Below are 21218 nucleotides of genomic sequence, written 5' to 3'. Positions count from 1 at the left end.
GCTGATCCCCGGCCGCCGCGTGTGCCCGCCAGATAGCGGCCGCTCCGTGCCGAGCCACGCGTCCTCCCAGGGGACCGCAGGAGCGGACCAGCCGGCCCGGCACAGGCCAGGCCACGGCGACGCGCTGTAACCGCGCGCTCGCCTCGTCCGCTTATCGCTCGCAGGTGCCGCGTTTACACGCCGAAAAACTTTCCGACGGCGAAAACCTAATTTCGGGCACCGTCTTTCGCTTTCGTATTACGTAGTTAGCCCTCTCTGAACGCATGAAAAGCAGGTGATCGTCGAGATTTTCTTTTCCAAGTAAAATAGAAAGTAATTCTAAATCTGACGAAATAGTCTCATTCCTTACGCTATTATTGTTAAGAAATCATATTTGTGCTCACATCGGGCGCTCCAGGAACCGCTGTTCCAGGTCGAAGGATCCCTTGCAGCTGGGAATTAAGGAAGTCCTCTTATTGGACCTGCAACAAAACAACAAAACAATTTTGTATTAGGTATTTTCATTATATTTTCTGCTAACACACATAGGTTAATTGAAAAATATTGAGTTCCAAGACAATGGTGACGTGTTGACACATATTGAATTTTCTTTGCTCAAAAAATCGAGAAAAAAGCTTGTTCCGAAAATCCATTTTTATGAAGATCGCAAAACAGATACGTAAGCTGATAGGGAATACAATTTATAATGCCACCACCAAATTTCGATCAAAATCATGTGCACCGTTCTCAAGTTTTCTTTCCAGAGAATTTGAAAAACACGGTTTCGAGAAAAACGTGTTTAAGGTTTTTGGTTACATTTTTCGTAGTAAAATTAAACCCGTCTCTAGTCAGCGACCCCTGGCCCACACAGCAATCCTTCTAGATCGAAAAGGAGGTCCTCTGTCTTCTTCGTGGCCTTGCTGGTCCTGCAGGCCTCTTCTGTTGTCCGCTGCTCCGATCGCTCGACACACTTTTCGTCCTCCCTTGTGCAGAAGTTCAAACAGGCTAGGCACATTTCAAGTTCGCGCGCGTTCGTTACGCCTGTTAGGCCGTCCTGAAATTAAATGCTGCCACATTGGCCGCGATTTCGCCTATTTTGTCCCCGTTCTGAGTGAGACACTTTTCGCAAATCGCCTTGTAACACGAAAAAAAGAGTTTCTGGTGAACTTGGGATGAACACTGTAATAAAGTACTCATCTCAAGCCGGCCGAAGTGGCCGCGCGGTTACAGGCGCTGCAGTCTGGAACCGCAGGACCGCTACGGTCGCAGGTTCGAATCCTGCCTCGGGCATCGATGTTTGTGATGTCCTTAGGTTAGTTAGGTTTAACTAGTTCTAAGTTCTAGGGGACTAATGACCTCAGCAGTTGAGTCCCATAGTGCTCAGAGCCATACTCATCTCAAAGCACATTTTAATCAAAAAAATTGAGTTTTCAGATCTGTTTTCCGATCGTCAGTTCTGTTATACGGATTGTAAATCAGCTGTTGAGGTATAACATACCATTTCCTGACCGGTACTGTGTACTAATTGCGCTCGCTATTGCGGTTGTTAGAGCTAGTTCCAGGGTTGCAAGGGAAAGAAGTTGTTAGGAGCCAGTTGGAGGCGTATTTGAACTGCTAGCGGCCTACGTATGCCGGACCAGTGGTCGGGTCTCGGAATGTTCCTCAGAGTGGTTAGATTGCTACAGGTTTTTTAAATATTACCTTCGGAATATTGAAAAGTTTAATCCTGTCTCTCGGGGCAAAGCGAGACTGCCGACCCCGTTTAGATTGATTTCACGTTTGTAGCAGGGCAGAGAATTAATCTGGGTCTGCGATTAACTCTCCAGTATGTTGCGTAAGGTGTCATACGTGCCGTACGTGGTCAAGGGTGCGTGGATTCTGGCGCGGCCTCAAATGGATTTCGCGTAGCACCACTGAAGCTCCGAAACACGGACGAAAGGAACGGTTGAACGGTTCACTTGTTTCCGGTTTAATCAGTACAATGACCACTCCTTTTCAGTCAAATACGGGAGGTGGGCAATTTATGTCTCATTCTAGTATTTATGCCTCTACTTCACTGCGCAAGAAGTCACTCCGTACTGGCTAGTGATGTTTTTAAAAATAAGACGGAAGATGACACCTCCAGCACGTTGCAAACATTGTTGAGCTTTTGTAGTTGAGCGAAAATCTATTGTGTAAGAGGAAATGCGACTGCTCGAACCGTTTCCAACATCAGCATTGGAGCGTTTACATGACCAATCCGAGACAGTATTGGCAGTCAGTTAACGTAAACCGGTTTTCGAAGCCCAATGTAATAAACGTAGTAATTGTTGCGCAGAATAACCCTCATCGCCAAGGCGTACAGTGTATAGTTCTGCGGACATCGTATGGTTTAAATCCTGGCGGACAGGTCGTACGTGTCTGACAAGAGTGATTTAAGACTTGCTAATTGGTGAAATTAAGGACAACTTCCTTTAAACACACAACATACTGGCGATAGCAGAAGAAGGAACCCGATTATTTCCCACTACAGTGTTAGTAACAGACGTCTGGATCATATTATGTCTTCCAAATATTTATGTGTCATGCAAAGAAATGGTAGGGAATGGCACGGGCACGTAACATCGGTACTAGTGAATGCGAATAGAAGACGTAGTTTCGTTGAAAGAGGTCTGGACAAGGGCTGTTCACTTGTAAAGGAAATCGCAATGCAATTGACACCGACCTCCTAAGGGAGACGCGATCACCATGATAAAATAAGGGAAATCAGAGCTCTTACGCAAAGATATAGGTGTTCGTTGTTTCCGCGCGCTATACGAGACTGGAACAGTAGAGAATTGTGAAGGTAGTTCGATGAACCCTCTGCCAGACACAGAGTATCCATGTAGATGTAAAGTAATTCAAGAACCCTCAGATACAAAAGTACTGAGATGCGGTTGTAGCAGTTCGGGAACTCATCAGCATAAGAAAGTTGTGCCCTCTTTCGTTGCATTCAGTGAATCCCTTATCGGCCAACTCTTCATCATTAAACCCAGCCATCGTTCTGCTGTGTATCACTGTTGACGCACAGCTAACAATAACGGACAACAAAACCCTAGACAGGACAGAATGCAAACTTGAGGGCAAAGGAGTAAATCGAGTGTTACTGTTGTCAACAGCAGCGCGTACCGTCGACATTTGCACTGTTGTGCACTATTTTTCAGAGTACTACAGATACAGGAAACCGAATGAGACTCTGGATCCACTGTACCAAAATATTTTGGAGGCGTCGCTGAACAACCTCTAAAAGTTTGTCATGGGAGTTCTGGTTCACCCCGCATAAAACTCGCATCAACAATACCATTCATCTGTGTAATACTCGTCAAATTTCCGCAAAACTGAGTAATCTTTATTAAGAACATTAAGCAGTTTGATGAGCCACGCTATATATAAAAGAAGTCGTAAGAGATAATGCTAGGCAGTGAAGGTCGTAAGTTCTTTCACGGTCTGAAAAGAAAAAGGCTGTGTTTCGCACTCTTTGCTGCCGGACAAAGCCTGTCCCCTGCTTCTCAGTACCTTCCGCTACTCATGTTCACCTTACATAACGCTGTTTTCAGTAAGCAAGTAGCTGCGGAACATTTCCACGGTGACTTCCAGACACTGTGCCCCTTCACTGTTTGCGACAGCAACCTGCGTAACATACCGAGAATCCATCGCAATACCCATTCAGAGAAGGACATTTCGCAAGTGAAACTAAAAACTGACGGCGAAGCAACCCGATACAAACGGAAGCCCGACACGCGATACAGGCGGCGAAGGCTGTGTGAAATTCGCGGGCCGACACCTTACACTGGTCGGAGCGCCCGTTGACTGGCTGTCTGGCCGACCCGCCGGCGGATGGAATTCGTCTCGCACTGTGCGAACTTCTGGCTTCTGCGGCCCCACTGGGGCTCTTACAGGCCTACAGCCGTGCCTCCGAGTAATGTGGCAGCGAGCACGCGCACGTCTTGCCCAGCTGCTTCTGATGGCGTAGTTAATGTTTTCGTGCCTCCGAAGAGCCGAGGCAGTGAAGGACACTCGACGCAGTTTCTGTAGAGTCCGTCATTGTTGTTGTTTTGGATCACTGTAATGTTTTAAGGAAACCCATCATGTATTCGGAAACCTTCTTCAATTTTTCAGAGTTTTTCAGTCATTTGTACTTAATGAGAATCCTGGAATACTAGTTACGAACAGTTAGGCAATGCATAGTCACAACATGCAGGAGCATTTTTCCTGAGACATTCCGGGCTCAACTCCCAGAGAGCGTAGCACATATATTTGTGACACAACCGACCTCAGAGAAGCCGCGTGCAAGTTCTGGTGCAGACGATTCCATTTAGGCCAGCTGAAGTAATTGTCTGTGGGACTTTGCTACTGTGGTTTTCACTCCCAGTGTGACGCAGCACTTCCATGCTAATCTATGCTGCGCGAGCTTCTTTATCTTCGCGTAACGACTGCGACGTACATTCATCTGAACTAATTTTAGTCAATCATTGGGCTCCATCTACGCAATGTTTGCTCTCCACACTTCCCTCTGTTATTAAATTAACTATTCCTTCAAGCTTCTGGATGAGTTCCATCAAGAATTAATCAACTAGTCAAGTAGTATCACAAAGCTCTTTTTTGTGTGATTCGATTCAGTACGTCCTAATTAGTAATTTTCCCATCTAATCTTTAGCATTCTTTTACAGCACCAAATATCAATAGCTTCTATTTTCTTCTTGTCTGAAATGTTTATTGTCCGCGTTTCACTTCTGCAGAAGGCTACGCTACCTTCTCTAACGAGATGCTAACACTTAAATATGAGACACTGGGAACCGCAAGTGCCCAAAGCACCGACACTAAGTTAAAAAAAAGTTGTGAAAATCATATTTCTACGAAAACCACCAGTCTCATAGGTTTGACTTTTTTTAACAAGTCTCGACATCCTATACTTCATTTGAAAAAGTAATGTACCGACTTTTTATTATGAGTTTTTAATTAATATTTAGGATTATTACTATTAATGTTAATTCACAAAATTTTCGCATATAGCCTAGTCACAATAGTGTTGTTTTGACAGCTGTGAAGTTTGTAACTTAACGGGAAACTGGAATCAGAACATAAAGAACAGATACTAAATGCAACGCATACAACTAGGATATGTTACAACACTTCATGGAAATGCACCCACTATCGTGTTCATCACTGTCATGTCTACCTAACGCAGCGTGAAAGAGTACTCTGTTTTACACTTTTCTTCAACTACAAGGCTTGCAGGAAATGCATTCTGTAAATTGTAATTCGCGACTTTGTGAAAGTCAGAAAATCTACTTTTTTTTGTCATGAAGATTCGAAAACTGGCACGGTACTTTAACCTTGCATTTACCTCGTTGGCTACATAGGGCATCCACTTCCCTGCTCTTTCCGTCAGATCACTCTGTTTATGACATTCATATACTCTTCAACACTGTTCCTTTTCTGCTTTCTGACATATTTTTTGCAATTCATTTCATCCCTTATGCGTTTTCTTACTACATTTTTTGCCATTTCATTATTAGATATTAACTCTTTTATTCTTTCTGCTATGACTTTCTTGCTATTGCCAGTCTTCATTTTGTATGTTCTTCAACTCTGGCATCATCAGTTATTTTGCTGCTCAATCAGAAAAGCATCTATTATTTGTAATATCTCTTTACCTAATCTAATTTTTTCAGCATCGCCTGATTCAATTCCGCCATATTCGATTACCCTTGTTTTCCTTTTGTTGAAGTTCATCTGATGAACTCTTTACATAACACATGCTATTCCATTCAATCGGTGTTCCGAGTACTTTGCCATCTCAGACAGTCTTACAGTGTCATCGGCCGATTTCAAAATTTTCATTTCTTCGTCCCATTTGAGAAGTTGAAACAAAGGTACGAACTGAGAAAAGAAATTGCGGACATAAAGAAGACTGCGAAGCGACTGAAAACGCGTGTAACGGAGAGTTGCATTCTGAGGCACGTGTTTTGATCTGAGGTAACGGTAACGGAACCGCGCGTTTTCCCTACTGCTCCACGTGGCCCCTCTTCCTCAGCGCACTTCCTCTGGCCGGCCAGTGCTGCGCATCTGTGTAGTATCGTTTCTCCTTGAGCGCCCGGGCCGCCGCCGATGCAGTGCAAGCGCAGCCTTGGGCGGCAGACAAGCAGGGTGGCTGCCTGTGGGCACAATAGGCGGTAGGCGGCCGTGCCTAATGGCCGCCGCTTTCCGGAAGAGCCTTGCGCCGCTCTTGTTCTTGCGGCCGACAACACGCGGCTGCCCAGATCTGGCTGATGGATGGCAGGCGCCGGTCAGCGCCGGCCCGGGACGACCAGACAAAGCCGCTTCCAGAAGCGTCCTCCTCCTCCTCCTCAACTCCCTCGTCTCACACGAAGGGGGAGAGCGCCGCACCGTCACACCCGTGCGCATTACGACGCCCAGCTTAACGAAACTCTACATTTTGATTTGCTAATGTGGCCAACTGGTTTAAAATTGCTAACAGATAACTGCTTACAGGGAGCGAAAGGCTATTTAAAATTTGTACAGAAATCAGATGGCAGTTATAAGAGTCGAGGGACATGAAAGGGAAGCAGTGGTTGGGAAGGGAGTGAGACAGGGTTGTAGCCTCTCCCCGATTTTATTCAGTCTGTATATTGAGCAAACAGTGAAGGAAACAGAAGAAAAATTCGGAGTAGGTATTAAAATCCACGGAGAAGAAATAAAAACTTTGAGGTTCGCCGATGACATTGTAATTCTGTCAGAGACAGCAAAGGACTTGGAAGAGCAGTTGAACGGAATGGATAGTGTCTTGAAAGGAGGGTATAAGATGAACATCAACAAAAGCAAAACGAGGATAATGGAATGTAGTCGATCAAGTCGGGTGATGCTGAGGCTATTAGATTAGGAAATGAGACACTTAAAGTAGTAAAGGAGTTTTGCTATTTGGGGAGCAAAATAACTGATGATGGTCGAAGTAGAGAGGATATAAAATGTAGGCTGGCAATGGCAAGGAAAGCGTTTCTGAAGAAGAGGAATTTGTTAACATCGAGTATAGATTTAAGTGTCAGGAAGTAGTTTCTGAAAGTATGGAGTGTAGCCATGTATGGAAGTGAAACATGACGATAAATAGTTTGGACAAGAAGAGAATACAAGTTTTCGAGATGTTGTGCTACAGAAGAAAGCTGAAGATTAGATGGGTAAATCACATAAGTAATGAGGAGGTATTGAATAGGATTGGGGAGAAGAGGAGTATGTGGCACAACTTGCCAAGAAGAAGGGATCGGTTGGTAGGACATGTTCTGGGGCATCAAGGGATTACCAATTTAGTATTGGCGGGCAGCGTGGAGGGTAAAAATCGTAGAGGGAGACCAAGAGATGAATAAAGTAAGCAGATTGAGAAGGATGTAGGTTGTAGCAGGTACTGGGAGATGAAGAAGCTTGCGCAGGGTAGAGTAGCATGGAGAGCTGCATCAAACCAATCTCAGGACTGAAGACCACAACAACAACAACAACTGCTTACAAAACAATACAGTATACACACTGTCTGTCACTTCCCGCTGCAATTTTTCCAATCGGTATGTTGCTATTCAGTGGGCGCAACGCATCTCGCAGGTTCTCACACGTTCCAAAAGCCTCCCATTTTTCGGCGGTATCACGCGCCGTCCTGTTCTCCGTGAAAATCCTGCCGTCCACTGTCTTCTCGCAGCCGCTGTAGAAGTCACTCGGGAATTCTCATTACAAATTTCTAGGACCGGTGGAGGGCAGTGAATACATAATATTTGGAATAGAAACCTATATCCGGAAACGTTGCCCAATGACGCTAAAAAGCGGCAAAGTTAAAGGAGCCGGCGCCTGTAAATGCACGCATCAAGAAAAGTTTTGCATCACCTCGGTTCCCAGAGTTGCGGAACCTGTACAGTGTACTATACTCCGTGATGACGGCTTGCACGAGCTCCACTGGACGCACGGATGCCCACTTGAATGTTCCCCAGAGCATGTCGGAGCCGCCGCTAGCTTGTCTCCGTCACGCAGTACGACTGTCAAGGAGATCTTCCCCTGGATGACGACGGATTCACGGCCTCTCGTCGGCATGATGGGATTCATCAGACCATGAAACTCTCAGCCACTGCGCCTACGTCCAGTGCCGATAGTCACGCGCCCATTTCGGTCGTAATTGCCGATGTCGTGGTGTTAACATTGGCACATGCGTGGGTCATCGTCTGCGGAGGCACACCGTTGGGAGTTTTAGGTGCACTGTGCGTTCAGACACACCTGTACTCCGCTCAGCATTAAAGTCAGATGTTAGTTCCGCTACACTTCGCCGTCTGGCCTGTATTACCAGTCTGCCCAGCCTGCGACGTCCGTCGTGTGCAATGAGGGCTGGTCGCCCAACCCCACGACGTCTGGACGTGGTTTCACCCTGGTTTCGCCACGTGTTGAAGACTCTCACCACAGCACTCGTCGAACACCCGGTAAGCCGTGTACTTTCCGAAATGCTCGTGCCGAGCCTCCGTGCCATCAAAACCTACCGTCGGTCAAACTCAGATACATCGCGCGCCTTCCACATTGTGCACACGGACCGGCAGTTCACTGATACTGCAGGCACCGTGCGTGTGTCTGACCAGCAGTCATTCCTCTCCAGTTGGTGCTACTGTCGGCTGGACGGGTGTAAGTCGATAGCAGACCGACTGGCTGATCAGTGGGTGCCGCGTAGGTGACCTACCTGGGCCAGTCTCGAAGATTGCTTCTATGTCTTGAAAAATCCGCAGGGAAAAAGAGTGACGTCTCTTGTTTGGATGGGCGGCCCGGCTCCAGGCCAGACAATTGCTGTATCTGCTGCTGTACTTCCACAGGTGCTCTGCGATCCCAAAGCAAATGCGGCACTTGCTGTCAATCGCATTCCTCTATTTCCATTTTGTGCCTACAATTGAGTATGAGGAGATTACATTAATGAATTCTGTATACTGTCAGACTCAGCCGTACGATGGCTCTGTTCTCGGTTCGGATGTGCTGTGAAACAGAATGTATTTTGATCGCGGCGCAAGAAGCGTCGCTAACGCAAGGAACGTCTGTTTCTCCTGTGAGTGACGCCTGGATTCCCACGGTTTCCGCTCCAGCGGATCTCGGCCGCTTCCGTGATCCAGGACACGACGAAGGCAGCCGTCACTTCTGGCTTTGTAGTCCTACGTCGCCAGCGTAAGACGCGATATTCCCCAGCCACTCCACAAGGAGTTAAAAACGAAATACCGACTGTACTAGTTAGTTTCATGCATGCGCGACAGCTACATGTGCACAATGCAAGAAATGGAAGCACGCAACAGCTTGTATTATAAATTAACGGTTCCTTCACTATCATTCGGATAAAGGACATGGAGGAAACAAAACTAGTGTTTTGAACGTAAAAGATACAAAGGCTTTAGAGAGATGGGCGATCATGGTGCAGTTATTCGAGAAAGGGATCGACTAAATCGCACTTGAAGTGTAAATTGAACGTTCCGACAAATTGCTTGATGTGGGTGACATGGTCACTATAAGCGAAACAGCGATCCAGTGTTTCAGAATACGCGGAAACCAAAACAGTCTTTGATCGCAAATTTGTTTTATACATTGCAAATACCTCTTCCGATCGTTACGATCATCATCAAAATTGAAATGAAACAGGCAAATCTGCCATCAAAGACTGTTTTCGTTTCGACGTATTCTCGTTAGATAAGGGGAAAGAAATAATGATTTCAGAGTAAGCTTCCATTGAAAGTACGTTGTAGAGGTATTTGACGCAAACATGGAGGAAACAAAACTAGTATTTTGAACGTAAAAGATACAAAGTCTTTAGATAGATGGGCGATCATGGTGCAATTATTCGACAAAGGGACCGACTACATCGCTCATGAAGTGTAATAGACGGCAAATCATCGAGAAAAACTGAAGTGATATCAGGTGTTCCCCAGGGAAGCGTCCTGGGACCTCTGCTGTTCCTGATCTATATAAATGACCTGGGTGACAATCTGAGCAGTTCTCTTAGGTTGTTCGCAGATGATGCTGTAATTTACCATCTAGTAAGGTCATCCGAAGACCAGTATCAGTTGCAAAGCGATTTAGAAAAGATTGCTGTATGCTGTGGCAGGTGGCAGTTGACGCTAAATAACGAAAAGTGTGAGGTGATCCACATGAGTTCCAAAAGAAATCCGTTGGAATTCGATTACTCGATAAATAGTAAAATTCTCAAGGCTGCTCAATTCAACTAAGTACCTGGGTGTTAAAATTACGAACAACTTCAGTTGGAAAGACCACATAGATAATATTGTGGGGCAGGCGAGCCAAAGGTTGCGTTTCATTGGCAGGACACTTAGAAGATGCAACAAGTCCACTAAAGAGACAACTTACACTACACTCGTTCGTCCTCTGTTAGAATATTGCTGCGCGGTGTGGGATCCTCACCAGGTGGGATTGACGGAGGACATCGAAAGGGTGCAAAAAAGGGCAGGTCGTTTTGTATTATCACGTAATAGGGGAGAGAGTGTGGCAGATATGATACTCGAATTGGGATGGAAGTCATTAAAGCAAAGACGTTTTTCGTCGCGGTGAGATCTATTTACGAAATTTCAGTCACCAACTTTCTCTTCCGAATGCGAAAATATTTTGTTGAGCCCAACCTACATAGGTAGGAATGATCATCAAAATAAAATAAGAGAAATCAGAGCTCGAACAGAAAGGTTTAGGTGTTCGTTTTTCCCGCGCGCTGTTCGGGAGTGGAATGGTAGAGAGATAGTATGATTGTGGTTCGATGAACCCTCTGAGAAGCACTTAAATGTGAAATGCAGAGTAGTCATGTAGATGTAGATGAAACATAGTGCGAGTGTGCACGAAATGTGATTATTTACGTCTTCTCTAATCCGACGACGCGTGATTTACAGTTGCTGTGCGTAAAGAAAGCGCGATCTAGACGTCTCATTGCAGTTACAACAAGGTTAGTGTTTTACGTCCCATTGACGAGGAGGGCATTGGAGACGGAGCAGGGATTTGCAGACAGAGACAGTGCAGGAAACGGACTTTGTCCTTCCCAAAGGAGTCGCCTCGCCATTCGCCCTAAATGGCTGGACATTTATTTATTTATTTCATTAACAGTACAGAGTAATCCAACGCCTTGAAATGTAAGGTGGGTCGGATGCTTCTAAATCTTACTGGTATACAACTGTTAATGCTTTTTAAAAATGGTATAAAGAACATAATATATAAAGATTTCTCTAAGGCTACAGAGATCTGAATGCTTAACAGTTGTTAAAGTTGTTCTATATAATTTGTTTCTGCCTAGTTTATGAGATTATAATTCATATAATGCGAATGTCAAAGAAAAAATGTATTGCAATAAGTGTAGTGAAAAGAAGTTGCAGTACATAGAGGGAAGAGACAGGTGTTTGACATCCTATGCTATCGAATCCGAGTCAATTTGACAATCTGGCTAAGTACCGAAAGAACTCGGCAACGACGATTGCTGGCGTACTTCAGTATGAGACGCAGTTGAGCTAATTCTACTTCCGCAATGTCTTTGGGAGCGATACGTAGGCAGCTGCAGAACATTCATAAAGTCATCACAGAAAGCTGCTTCTAAAAATAGATTTTCTCTAATACCTAGCGTGTTTCTGCGAAAATCTCGTAGTTTAAATTTTTAAACAGTTGTGTGGTTTGGCATTCCGTGGCGCATTTTATACCATACGCTCGATTCCACCATTAATGCAGATTGTTTCGTGTTCTACATGAACTGGCGATATTTCAGCATTGGTTGTACTAGGCCTTTGTAACCACTGTCTGTCGTAGAGTAGCCCCATTCTCGTTCGTATTCCAATGAAAAGTGGCCTTCTCTTTTACCTACCCGCAACCAGATCAACATCTTCATGGTATTTCATATCCCAACACTCTTCATAACGCGATAAATTTTTGGGGTAAACTTGATGAGCTTTATGTAAGTCTACAGGCTTTCGTGGCCGTTGTCACTGAAGTTAAAATCTTCTGGGTTATGAGGCTGCGTCATGTTTCTTCTAAAATGTTCGACGTTTCGATCCCTCTGCTGGGATCTTCCTCAGGATCTTTTGGTGTCCACTACTGCTAGAACACTTTGATTGACATATTTTTCCGTGTCATACAGGGATGGTTTCTTTAAAAGATCACTGTGCTCCATTTCCTGTCCCTCACTTCCGCAAACATAGTTTGCGTCATCGACGTTGTGCCGATCAGTATGCACTAGAGTTGCATTTGGGAGGACGGTGGTTCAAATGCGGTCTACCTAAACCGCTTAGGGGAAATGGCGGTATGGTTCATTACGAAAGGTCACGCTCTATTTCTCTCCGTTCCGTCTACAATGACCTTTTTCTCAGCTGGACGATTAGCCTTAACCTTACATCGTCTTGGACTTGATATGCCGGATCGACAGAGGTTACATATAATAATATCCACCTATTCAATATGTACCATTAGGAGGAGCGATGGTATCGCGTTTGTCTTGTGATACACTGCAGCTACACAGCCGTCTCTTGATGATATTAACGCTCTGCCCTATGTAACAATTCCTGGAGAGCTGTTGTGTTAAGTTGGACACGCCCCACCCGTTGACAGTCCCACACAGAGCCGACGCACTGTTAACGGACCTCTTTGTACTTGCACGAAGTGGTAATTAATACGTAGTCGAGGCGTCAGGGAGCGTTAATTCCAAACAGCGGGCAAGGAAGAAGGGGCGAGTCTTACCTCTGACCACCCGACCCCCTTCCCCACACGCACGCTCACGCACGACGTCAAGACTAATGGAGAAGGGGCACCGTGTAGGCGGACTGAGTGCGGCCTCCTGAGCGGTAGTGCGATTACTGCCTCCTGGCACACTTACTACTCTGCTGGAGCAGGGCAGCACTGTGTGCTGTCAGCCGGTCGCCTGGGCACCTCCGCTCCAGAGGACGCAGCCAGGCACCCTTTGCGGCGTCAGCTCGATTCCATCTAATAACCCCGTGTGACACGCGACCAGCGGCCGCCCCCCTGTTTTTCAGAAACGCCCCCCTTCCCCCTATAAAATCCCACTCGATCATCATCATCGTCGCATATAACACTAGCTCAACACCCGTAATCCAATTCCGCGCCGCTCGGGGATCGGGGTTTCTCCCTCGCGCCAGCCGGGCCGGCAGGCAGCCAGCCGGCATCGCAGCCGGCGCGGCCGCCAACAATCTAATCACAATTTTGCAGGCGGGGGGCGGGCGAGTGGGGCGGCAGCGCTGGTCAATTGAAACGTGTGGGAGGCGGGGGCGGGAGTGGCGAGGGGCGGGCTGGCGGCGGCGGCGGCGGCGGGGGCAGGGGCGCGCGCATTGTGTGTGCCGCTCCCCACACTTGTTCGGCGCATTATTTTAATTGGATCGCCGTCCGCTGGGACGCATTGCAATCTATTGAGGCCGGGATTGGGCGCCGCGATGTGTCCGGCCGGACACCCCCGCAAAACACCCGCTTTGTCTCGTCGTTTTGTCGAGACACCCACACACGTGCGCGCCCGCCCTCTGTCCGCCGCACGGACACACGGACGAGGCCGCGGCTTTAATTATCTTAGTATTAACGAGGACGCGGCCCGATGTCCATCCGGGTGACCTTCTCTAATTAAACGACGATAAGCCGGGGGTGGGCGCGACGCCGACGCCGGCTCGAGCGCCGGCACCCTGGGCGACGCCGATAGCAGCGCGGGATTACGCCGCAAAGTAGGTCGCGGAAAGCCGGCCGTGGCTATCGCAAACCTCATCTGCCGCGGCCTCGCCCGGGCCGCCACTGTCTGCACTGCCGGACAGCCCTTCTTCTTGAACCGTAATATTTTTGCTGCCCTCCCCTGCCTCCTGTGCGTCTCAACAGTGCCGTTTTTTTTATTACCTTATCTGGGATGGCGTCATAGTAGAGTATGGTAGCCAACACGTAAAATTTTACCTGTTTAACAGGTAGTCTTATCTGGAAGAGACATATTCGAAATGAATATGTTTAAAGTCTTACCTGTATTACGCAGTTTTTAAAAATGCAAGAACTACGTCAAAATGCATCAAAATAAAAAAATTCTTTCTTTTATTTTCTTCCACAGACGCTCCCATGTAAGTGCAGAAAATTACATCAGGCATATGCCCACCTCCTTTCTCTCGGCAGCCAATTACTCGGTCTATGAAGTTCGTGAAGACCCTTCCACAAACATCTCTGTTGGTGTCGTTGATGATACGTTGAATTTCTACCTTATTTGAGAACTGTTTGTGGCTTGTTTTCTGTAGACTTTGGACTTCAAAAAACTCCACAGAAAGAAGTCACCTGGAATAAGGTCACAAGTTCTGGGATGCCATTCCAAGTCGCCACAAACTGAGATGACAGACTGAGTGATTTTTTTCATGGTGTAGGGTTGTTGTCTTGCAGAATGTGTGACAAGTAGCCCGGTGCTGCTGAGACGACATATTGGCTGTATCCGTTTCAGCCCGAGAAGGCTAGAAGTTCTTTCTGACCATTTCACGACAACACTCACCGCCAGCACCGTTGCATTACCGTCGAAAACTTCAAAAAAGAATGGGCCGATCACACCACCTGCCCATAGGCCACACCGAACTGTGGTTTGCAGTGGATGCGTGGGGCTCTCTTGGATCACCCCAGGCGTTTATTGACCCCAAATACGGCTGTTTTGTCGGTTAACGAACCCAAACAGATGAAAATGTTCTTCGTCACTGTAGTATATTCTTTTTGCAAAATTGTTATCCTCTTCTTGTTTTTAGAGAATCCACTCGGCGAAATTTCTCCGTCTGAAACGATCTGTGGGTTTAAGATATTGCGTCAGCTGGATCTTGTATGCATGCCTATGTAGATCCTTTTTCAAAATTCTTTCCAAGGAGGCTTCGTAATACCCAGTTTTTGAGAACGACGTTGAAGCGACGTGTGAGGTCTCACAGCCACACTATCCTGCACCAATGCAATGTTTTATTCCATACGAGCCTTACGGTTTCGTCTAGGCGATTTTATAGTTGCAGTGGACCCGGTTTCCTCGAATTTCCTTGTCTACCGTACAACTGTTGATGGTGTAGGAAGATTATGATGTTCGAAGATTCAGCGAAGTCTACGAACTGTCTCTGCATAGTAGCCGCCGGTTATGTAATGTGTTTTCACAACGTTAACTCATTACTCCTTTGTGAAACCTTCCTGAAACACACAAACAACGATTGATCAAGTAATAGGAATGACACTCGATATTAAAAGTAATAAAGACAGTGCTGTAAACTCGATAACACAATTTCACTACTCAATTTAAAAATTTCGTAGTGTATGAAAGACCTTGTAGTAACAAATAACATTTTTATGCCAGTCCGTGAACTGTATATACTGCTCATCGAGCAATCACGTTAACCGTCAGGCTACCTGAGCACGCCTCCGGGTATGACTCAGTCTTTCGACGCCACTGACATGTCCACCTATAATTTCCCTTTATTTAGTAACTAGCCTGTCTTCGCTACTCCCTTCCAATAAGTTCAATGTCCAAGTCGGTGAAGTCTTATCGTTCTCACGTAGCGAGTATTTGTTTCTGAGAAATACGTTCAGGTATCCGCTTTCCTCTTGTAAACGGTTTAAATCATTCTATAGTTGTGCGCTCAAGTATTGGTGGACAGTAAGAAAGAGTCAAGGGCAATTTTACCGTTCTCCTTAGTGATTTGGCTAGATCTGTTTTCACTTTACGTCTGACGTGCATCGCTGCAAAACGTCTTAAACGAGATCGAAGTATTCTTTTCGAGTAAAGTACTTGGGGAAACTCTGAACAAAACTTGTTTGCGGAAGAAACATAAGAAAAATCTGAAGCCGTTTCTACAGAAAAGAAACAAGATATCAAGGAGTGGGTAAGTGTTAAACTACAACCCCGACGATCATGGCTTCAGTTTGTCGTCGGTTTATTATTTTTTTGTGTCACTTTTTACTTCTTTCACCGCTGACAGTACTTTTGATGTGCAAAGAATTCACTGTGGTTCGGTGTCCACCTTAGACTCTAGGTCTCTTCATAACTGGCTGGGTGAGTCACTTCAAACGTCGGAGGAAGATGGGGTTACCTGCTATAGGAGCGTGCGTAGTAACGCACTGCGCTGTTCGAATAATGCTTCAGGCATTATTTTAATGTAAAGTTGCAAGTTAGCTTGTGGTGAGCCTTAATTAGGGCTGACTGATTTACATTCGTCAGTATCAAAAGGAAACAATTTTGATATCCACTATTATCAAGAGGATACGCGTTGATACTGTGGCGCAAAGGCAACCGAATGTTAATGTATTTTGATTCTCGTGCATATCAGTATATGAGGTGCCAAATTTCTCACAAACACAATTCCTAACGAAATTATGTGACAACGCCTCCAAAATACGTGAGCAGGGATAGGAAGTTAATCTATAATCACGAACTTAGAAAACAATGTGCTAAGCTGTAACAAACAGATTTATTACCGCAATGACAAAATTAAAACTTGGATTTTGACATAGAAGCTTACAGTGGGTGAAACTTAGTATTAAGAAAAGAAATCCATCCTCACCGATGAAATTCCTCAGACATGCAGGTACTGTGATCACCGATTCCTGCCAAGTATTCCACAGCAGAAATAAGATGACAACGTGTGAATTATGACTTATTTGTAGTTGAACTACAAAAAGAAAAAAAAACAGATGAAAGGGAAAGGACCTAACGGGCTTTCCAACAAGAGTGGAGGGGCCAAAAGGGCCTGTCACCTTTTGGCGTACTGTACGCGAAAACAGTAAAAAGAGTGGTCGCGGTAGGGGAGAAACAATGGTCGAACACAGGAGAGACTAAGGTTGGTGCAGTAAATAGGCTGCAGCACGTAACGTCACCAGGATACTCCGGCTGTGAGGATGACTGAAGGAAAAGTGACTTCAGAACGGAAGGACGGGGAAACGTCTCCAGCACTTTAGCGCCTCTGCGTTAGGGTGACGACGCGGTCTGGCGCAGGCGGCTGTGCACACCTCTGAGACTGCTCTGGCTCTACTCTCTCTCTCTCTCTCTCTCTCTCTCTCTCTCTCACACACACACACACACACACACACACACACACACACACACACAAAACGTACGCGCTCGCGCTTGTGCCCCTGCAGGAAGTGCAGTTAAGCTGCGCCGCGCCACCGTGTTAGCATAAGTGGACGCAGCAGCGGCGGAGCGGGCCAAGTTGGGACACTTAATCTATCAGGGCGGCGCAACACATGTTGTGAAACAGCGCACAATGCTCCCGCGAGAGCGCAGCACGGCTCCATTAGGCCGGGCTTGGTCGGGGGTTCCCCTGCTCCCCCGGCGGCGCGCCCTGTCCCTACCACTGTTGAGTCACGACCGCTTCTGCGACATCGTTGGCGTAGCCACCAGGCCCCTCGGTTGTTTTGAAAGACCGCCACATTACCGGAACATAATTAAAGAAACCGACGCACAACGGATGATACTGGTAACAGCTATTCTAGTCGGCATAATTCACATCTGAAAGTGGAATAATTCAAGAGAAAGCGGTCACATCGACAAATTATGTGATATAAACCGTCCTTTGTTTAGAGAAAGCAAGACACACAGCCGCCTTTCTACATAAACACATAAAAAACATTGAAAAAATGTAGAGAACACTGATTCATAGGCAATAAAATGACGTTCTAGAAGCATGCCAACTGGTGAGATAGGGTGGTGAGATAGGGTTCTTGGTCGTATGCGGATCGACTTAGATTAACACTGTTTGGTCTCGCACACCTGTGAGCCAGAGTGTGGATTTTAGGCGGTTACTGACAGCGGACTAGGCAAAAAGCTGTTAGTCCATGCAAACCGCTCAGAAATACAACCCACAATTATGATACGACATTTGAGACGTTCATTCCACAAAAGCAAGCAACGAGAATAATATACCTTCGCCCTGAATACGTCCTTCAAGGACTTTGATAATTACAACCTTTCCTTCACAACATGTGTATTCGATACTGAAATTTTTCTTAACTAATTCGTCAGCGACTGATAAAGTCTTGAATATTCAGCCACAAAAACGTTTCATCATTTTAAGAATAACATAAAATATCTGAAAGGTAGCAAAGCAAATTTTAAACGCAGCCTAAAATGATATATCCTCGACAGATAATTGTATTTAATAGTTTTTAATTGAAACTCGTGACGTGTTGTTAAAAAAAAAACCAGTAAATTTAAGTGTATCAGTAGTGACATTAGTAGCGTTAAAGACTAATATGTTCATTCTTATTAAATTGTATACCAATATGCTATTTAATAAAATGTCAGTGGCTAGTTAGTAGCAACACTTACAAAAAAGAGCTTACATAATTTCGATAAACATTGTGCAGATTATGTACGGAACATGAAGATAACTGCGAAAATATGAAGAAAAAACCTTACATGATTCTCGTAGGGATGGCACACACAACATTCCGATTCGCCTTATGTTAGAGTGAAGTGACAATGCGGTGACATGATCGAGATCCTCTCCTATAAATGAAATAAAATGCTACACACGGTATGAGTAACTGTCCAAATCTTGCGTACTGAGAAACAGCGTATGTAAGAGAAAGGAGTAAATAAGAATTTGAGGCTGCTTACCTTCCAACTGAAGGTCTCTCTTCCGATTGCTAGACTTGAACGTCCACTGCGGTCAACGACGTCACTAAGGCCTGATCTCAGCTGCAGTGGCTCCCCAGTGTCTAGCGAGGAACCGTTTTCTGAAGTGCTAGTGTCCAAGAAGGAACCAATTTCTGAAGTGATTTAATGTGGTCCCCCAGTATCCAAGAAGGTACCATTCTGAAGTGATTTAAGGTGTCAATGGTGAACTTCAATCTGGGTGCTATGATCCCAGTCAGTAGACAGCTCTTATGCACTACAGATATTGTGTATTGGAGATTGCACACGCTATCCCGTCTGGTAACACGTACTAGGAGGGGACAGTTTGTGGTGTACTTTTTGTCACGGGTCACAAAGTGTGTGCCGGTGAAGGCTGACGGCGTTTTCTTGTTTCAGACGAGAACCGCGACCTCAACGGACACCCAGATGACGACATCAAGAGGCAGAGGACGCACTACAACGGCGAGCAGCTCTACTCCAACGTGAGTACACGGCGTGCGCTGTGCGCTAGCAGTAAGGCCAGCAGGCCTTGTCCCTGGGTCGTAGCAGCCTCGCCTGACAAGCATCGCCGTCTTTCATAGCATGACGTAGTAGAAGTTCGAGTGAGAAACATTTTAGCCCGTATGACAAAGGCGAAAGTAGTATCGTAACACAGAATTATAGCAGCTAACTCAGGATTTGTTAAATTTTGTGTCATGATACTCTTCGGTGATAACGTAAAATTCGACTAATCACATTGCTAGTTTCGTTTTATTGATTATCATTAGCTGCGTTTTGTCGTAACTTTCAAAACATCGATGGCGATTCTGATCCACTAAGAATAAATTACTCATTAAATTTTTTACTCTTTGTTAAAGCAGACGAGTGGAGAAGCAATCCTAGTTGCTGTCAAACAGTGTTGTGACATATTTTATTGTTCCTGCATTCCATTCCATTTCAGACAGATAAAAAACTAGCAGCGCAAGGAGAAAAGAACTCCAAATGTTCTAGCATCGATTCCTCTGTGCAGTTTATTAATTTCATTGTGCTAACAATTGCAAAAGTGTTTGTAAGGGACCGATATTTTAAAAAAGCATCTACATCTGCATCTATACTCCGCAAGCCACCTGACGGTATGTGGTGGAGGGTACTTTGAGTACCTCTATCGGTTCTCCCTTTTATTCGAGTCTCGTATTGTTTGTGGAATGAAAGATTGTCGGTATGCCTCTGTGTGGGAGCTGATCTCTCTGATTTTATTCTCATGGTCTCTTCGCGAGATATATATGTAGGAGGGAGCAATATATTGCTTGACTCCTCGGTGAAGGTATGTTCTCGAAACTTCAACTAAACCCCTTACCGAGCTACTGAGAGTCTCTCTTGCAGAGCCTTCCACTGGAGTCTATCTATCATCTCCGTAACGCTTTCGCGATTACTAGATGATCCTGTAACGAAGCGCGCTGCTCTCCGTTGGATCTTCTCTATCTTTTCTATCAACCCTATCTGGTACGGATCCCACACCGGTGAGCAGCATTCAAGCAGTGGGCGAACAAATCTACTGTAACCTAATTCCTTTGTGTTCGGACTGCATCTCCTTAGGATTCTTCCAATGAATCTCAATCTGGCATCTGCTTTACCCGTCGGTAAAGATCACTTCTAATGCCTACTCCCAGATAATTTTTCTTTCTTTGTATTCGCAGCACATTACACGTGTCTACATTGAGATTCAATTACCATTCCCTGCATCATGAGTCAATTCGTTGCAGATACTCCTGCTTTTCAGTACAATTTTCCATTGTTACAACCTCTCGATGTACTACAGCATCATCTGCAAAAAGCCTCAGTGAACTTCTGATGTCATCCACAAGGTCATTTAAATATATTTTGAATAGCAACGGTCCTACGACGCTCCCCTGCGGCTCACCTGAAATCACTCTTACTTCGGAAGACTTCTCTCCATTGAGAATGACATGGTCGTAATACGTGGTGTCGTTCAAGCAAGTACGAAGGGTTACACTGAGCCAAACATTAATTTCACCATCTCACTGCATGTAAAAACTTTTTTTAAAATGTAATTCAGTAAAAGGCGACGCATCTGGAAGCGGCTAGGGAAAACTGTTGAAAACCGAGAAGACAGCGGGACGTAGCCAGGTAGAAGTTTGTAGAGGGGAGAGACTTGATCTGAGCCGTCAGGTGTTACGCAAGCAAGGACTGCGACGTGACTGGTGGACGGTTTTTCTTATTTCTTTGCTTTTCTCTTCTTTTCGTGCGCCGAGAAGCGAAATCGATTGTTTGCCGGCGTAACTCTCTCCGCCTGCCGCTGCCGCGGGATGCAGCGCTTCTCGCCAAAAAGTGTGCAGCCGCTGGCGCAGGTACGGTGGGAGTGCCGTGCGACCCTCTGGCCGCGCAAACACTTGCTGCAGTGGCGGGACACCGCCTCCTCTACTGTCCAGTCTACATTAAACGTTCGCTTGGCGCTTCACCCCTCCTCATACTCACATTTTCTCAATTTCTTGCTCGCAGCTCGCAACTAATATTCATTCCTAGACGCAATACCAAAAAAATTCCCGAGTGTTCCTGTATCACTTTAATTGGGATAAAATCAAGTAAAACAGTTCGTTCTAAGTGTTTTTTTGTAGTT

At 45.6% G+C, this 21218-nt stretch overlaps 1 protein-coding gene across 3 annotated transcripts in view; it reads left to right on the top strand.

Moving 5' to 3' along the window:
- LOC124620099 (paired box protein Pax-5-like) overlaps nt 1-21218 on the top strand; it is a 263562-nt gene that overhangs the window by 220476 nt on the left and 21868 nt on the right. For all 3 annotated transcript variants that reach the window (XM_047146771.1, XM_047146779.1, XM_047146785.1), the window contains exon 5: nt 18998-19083. In XM_047146771.1, coding sequence (XP_047002727.1) covers nt 18998-19083 — 86 coding nt within the window. The remainder of the gene's footprint in view (nt 1-18997; nt 19084-21218) is intronic.

The sequence above is a fragment of the Schistocerca americana genome, chromosome 1, assembly GCF_021461395.2.
Source record: "Schistocerca americana isolate TAMUIC-IGC-003095 chromosome 1, iqSchAmer2.1, whole genome shotgun sequence".
NCBI classification, from domain to species: domain Eukaryota; kingdom Metazoa; phylum Arthropoda; class Insecta; order Orthoptera; family Acrididae; genus Schistocerca; species Schistocerca americana.
Note: the sequence above shows the minus strand (reverse complement) of the source record. Positions and strands in the feature narration are given on the sequence as shown.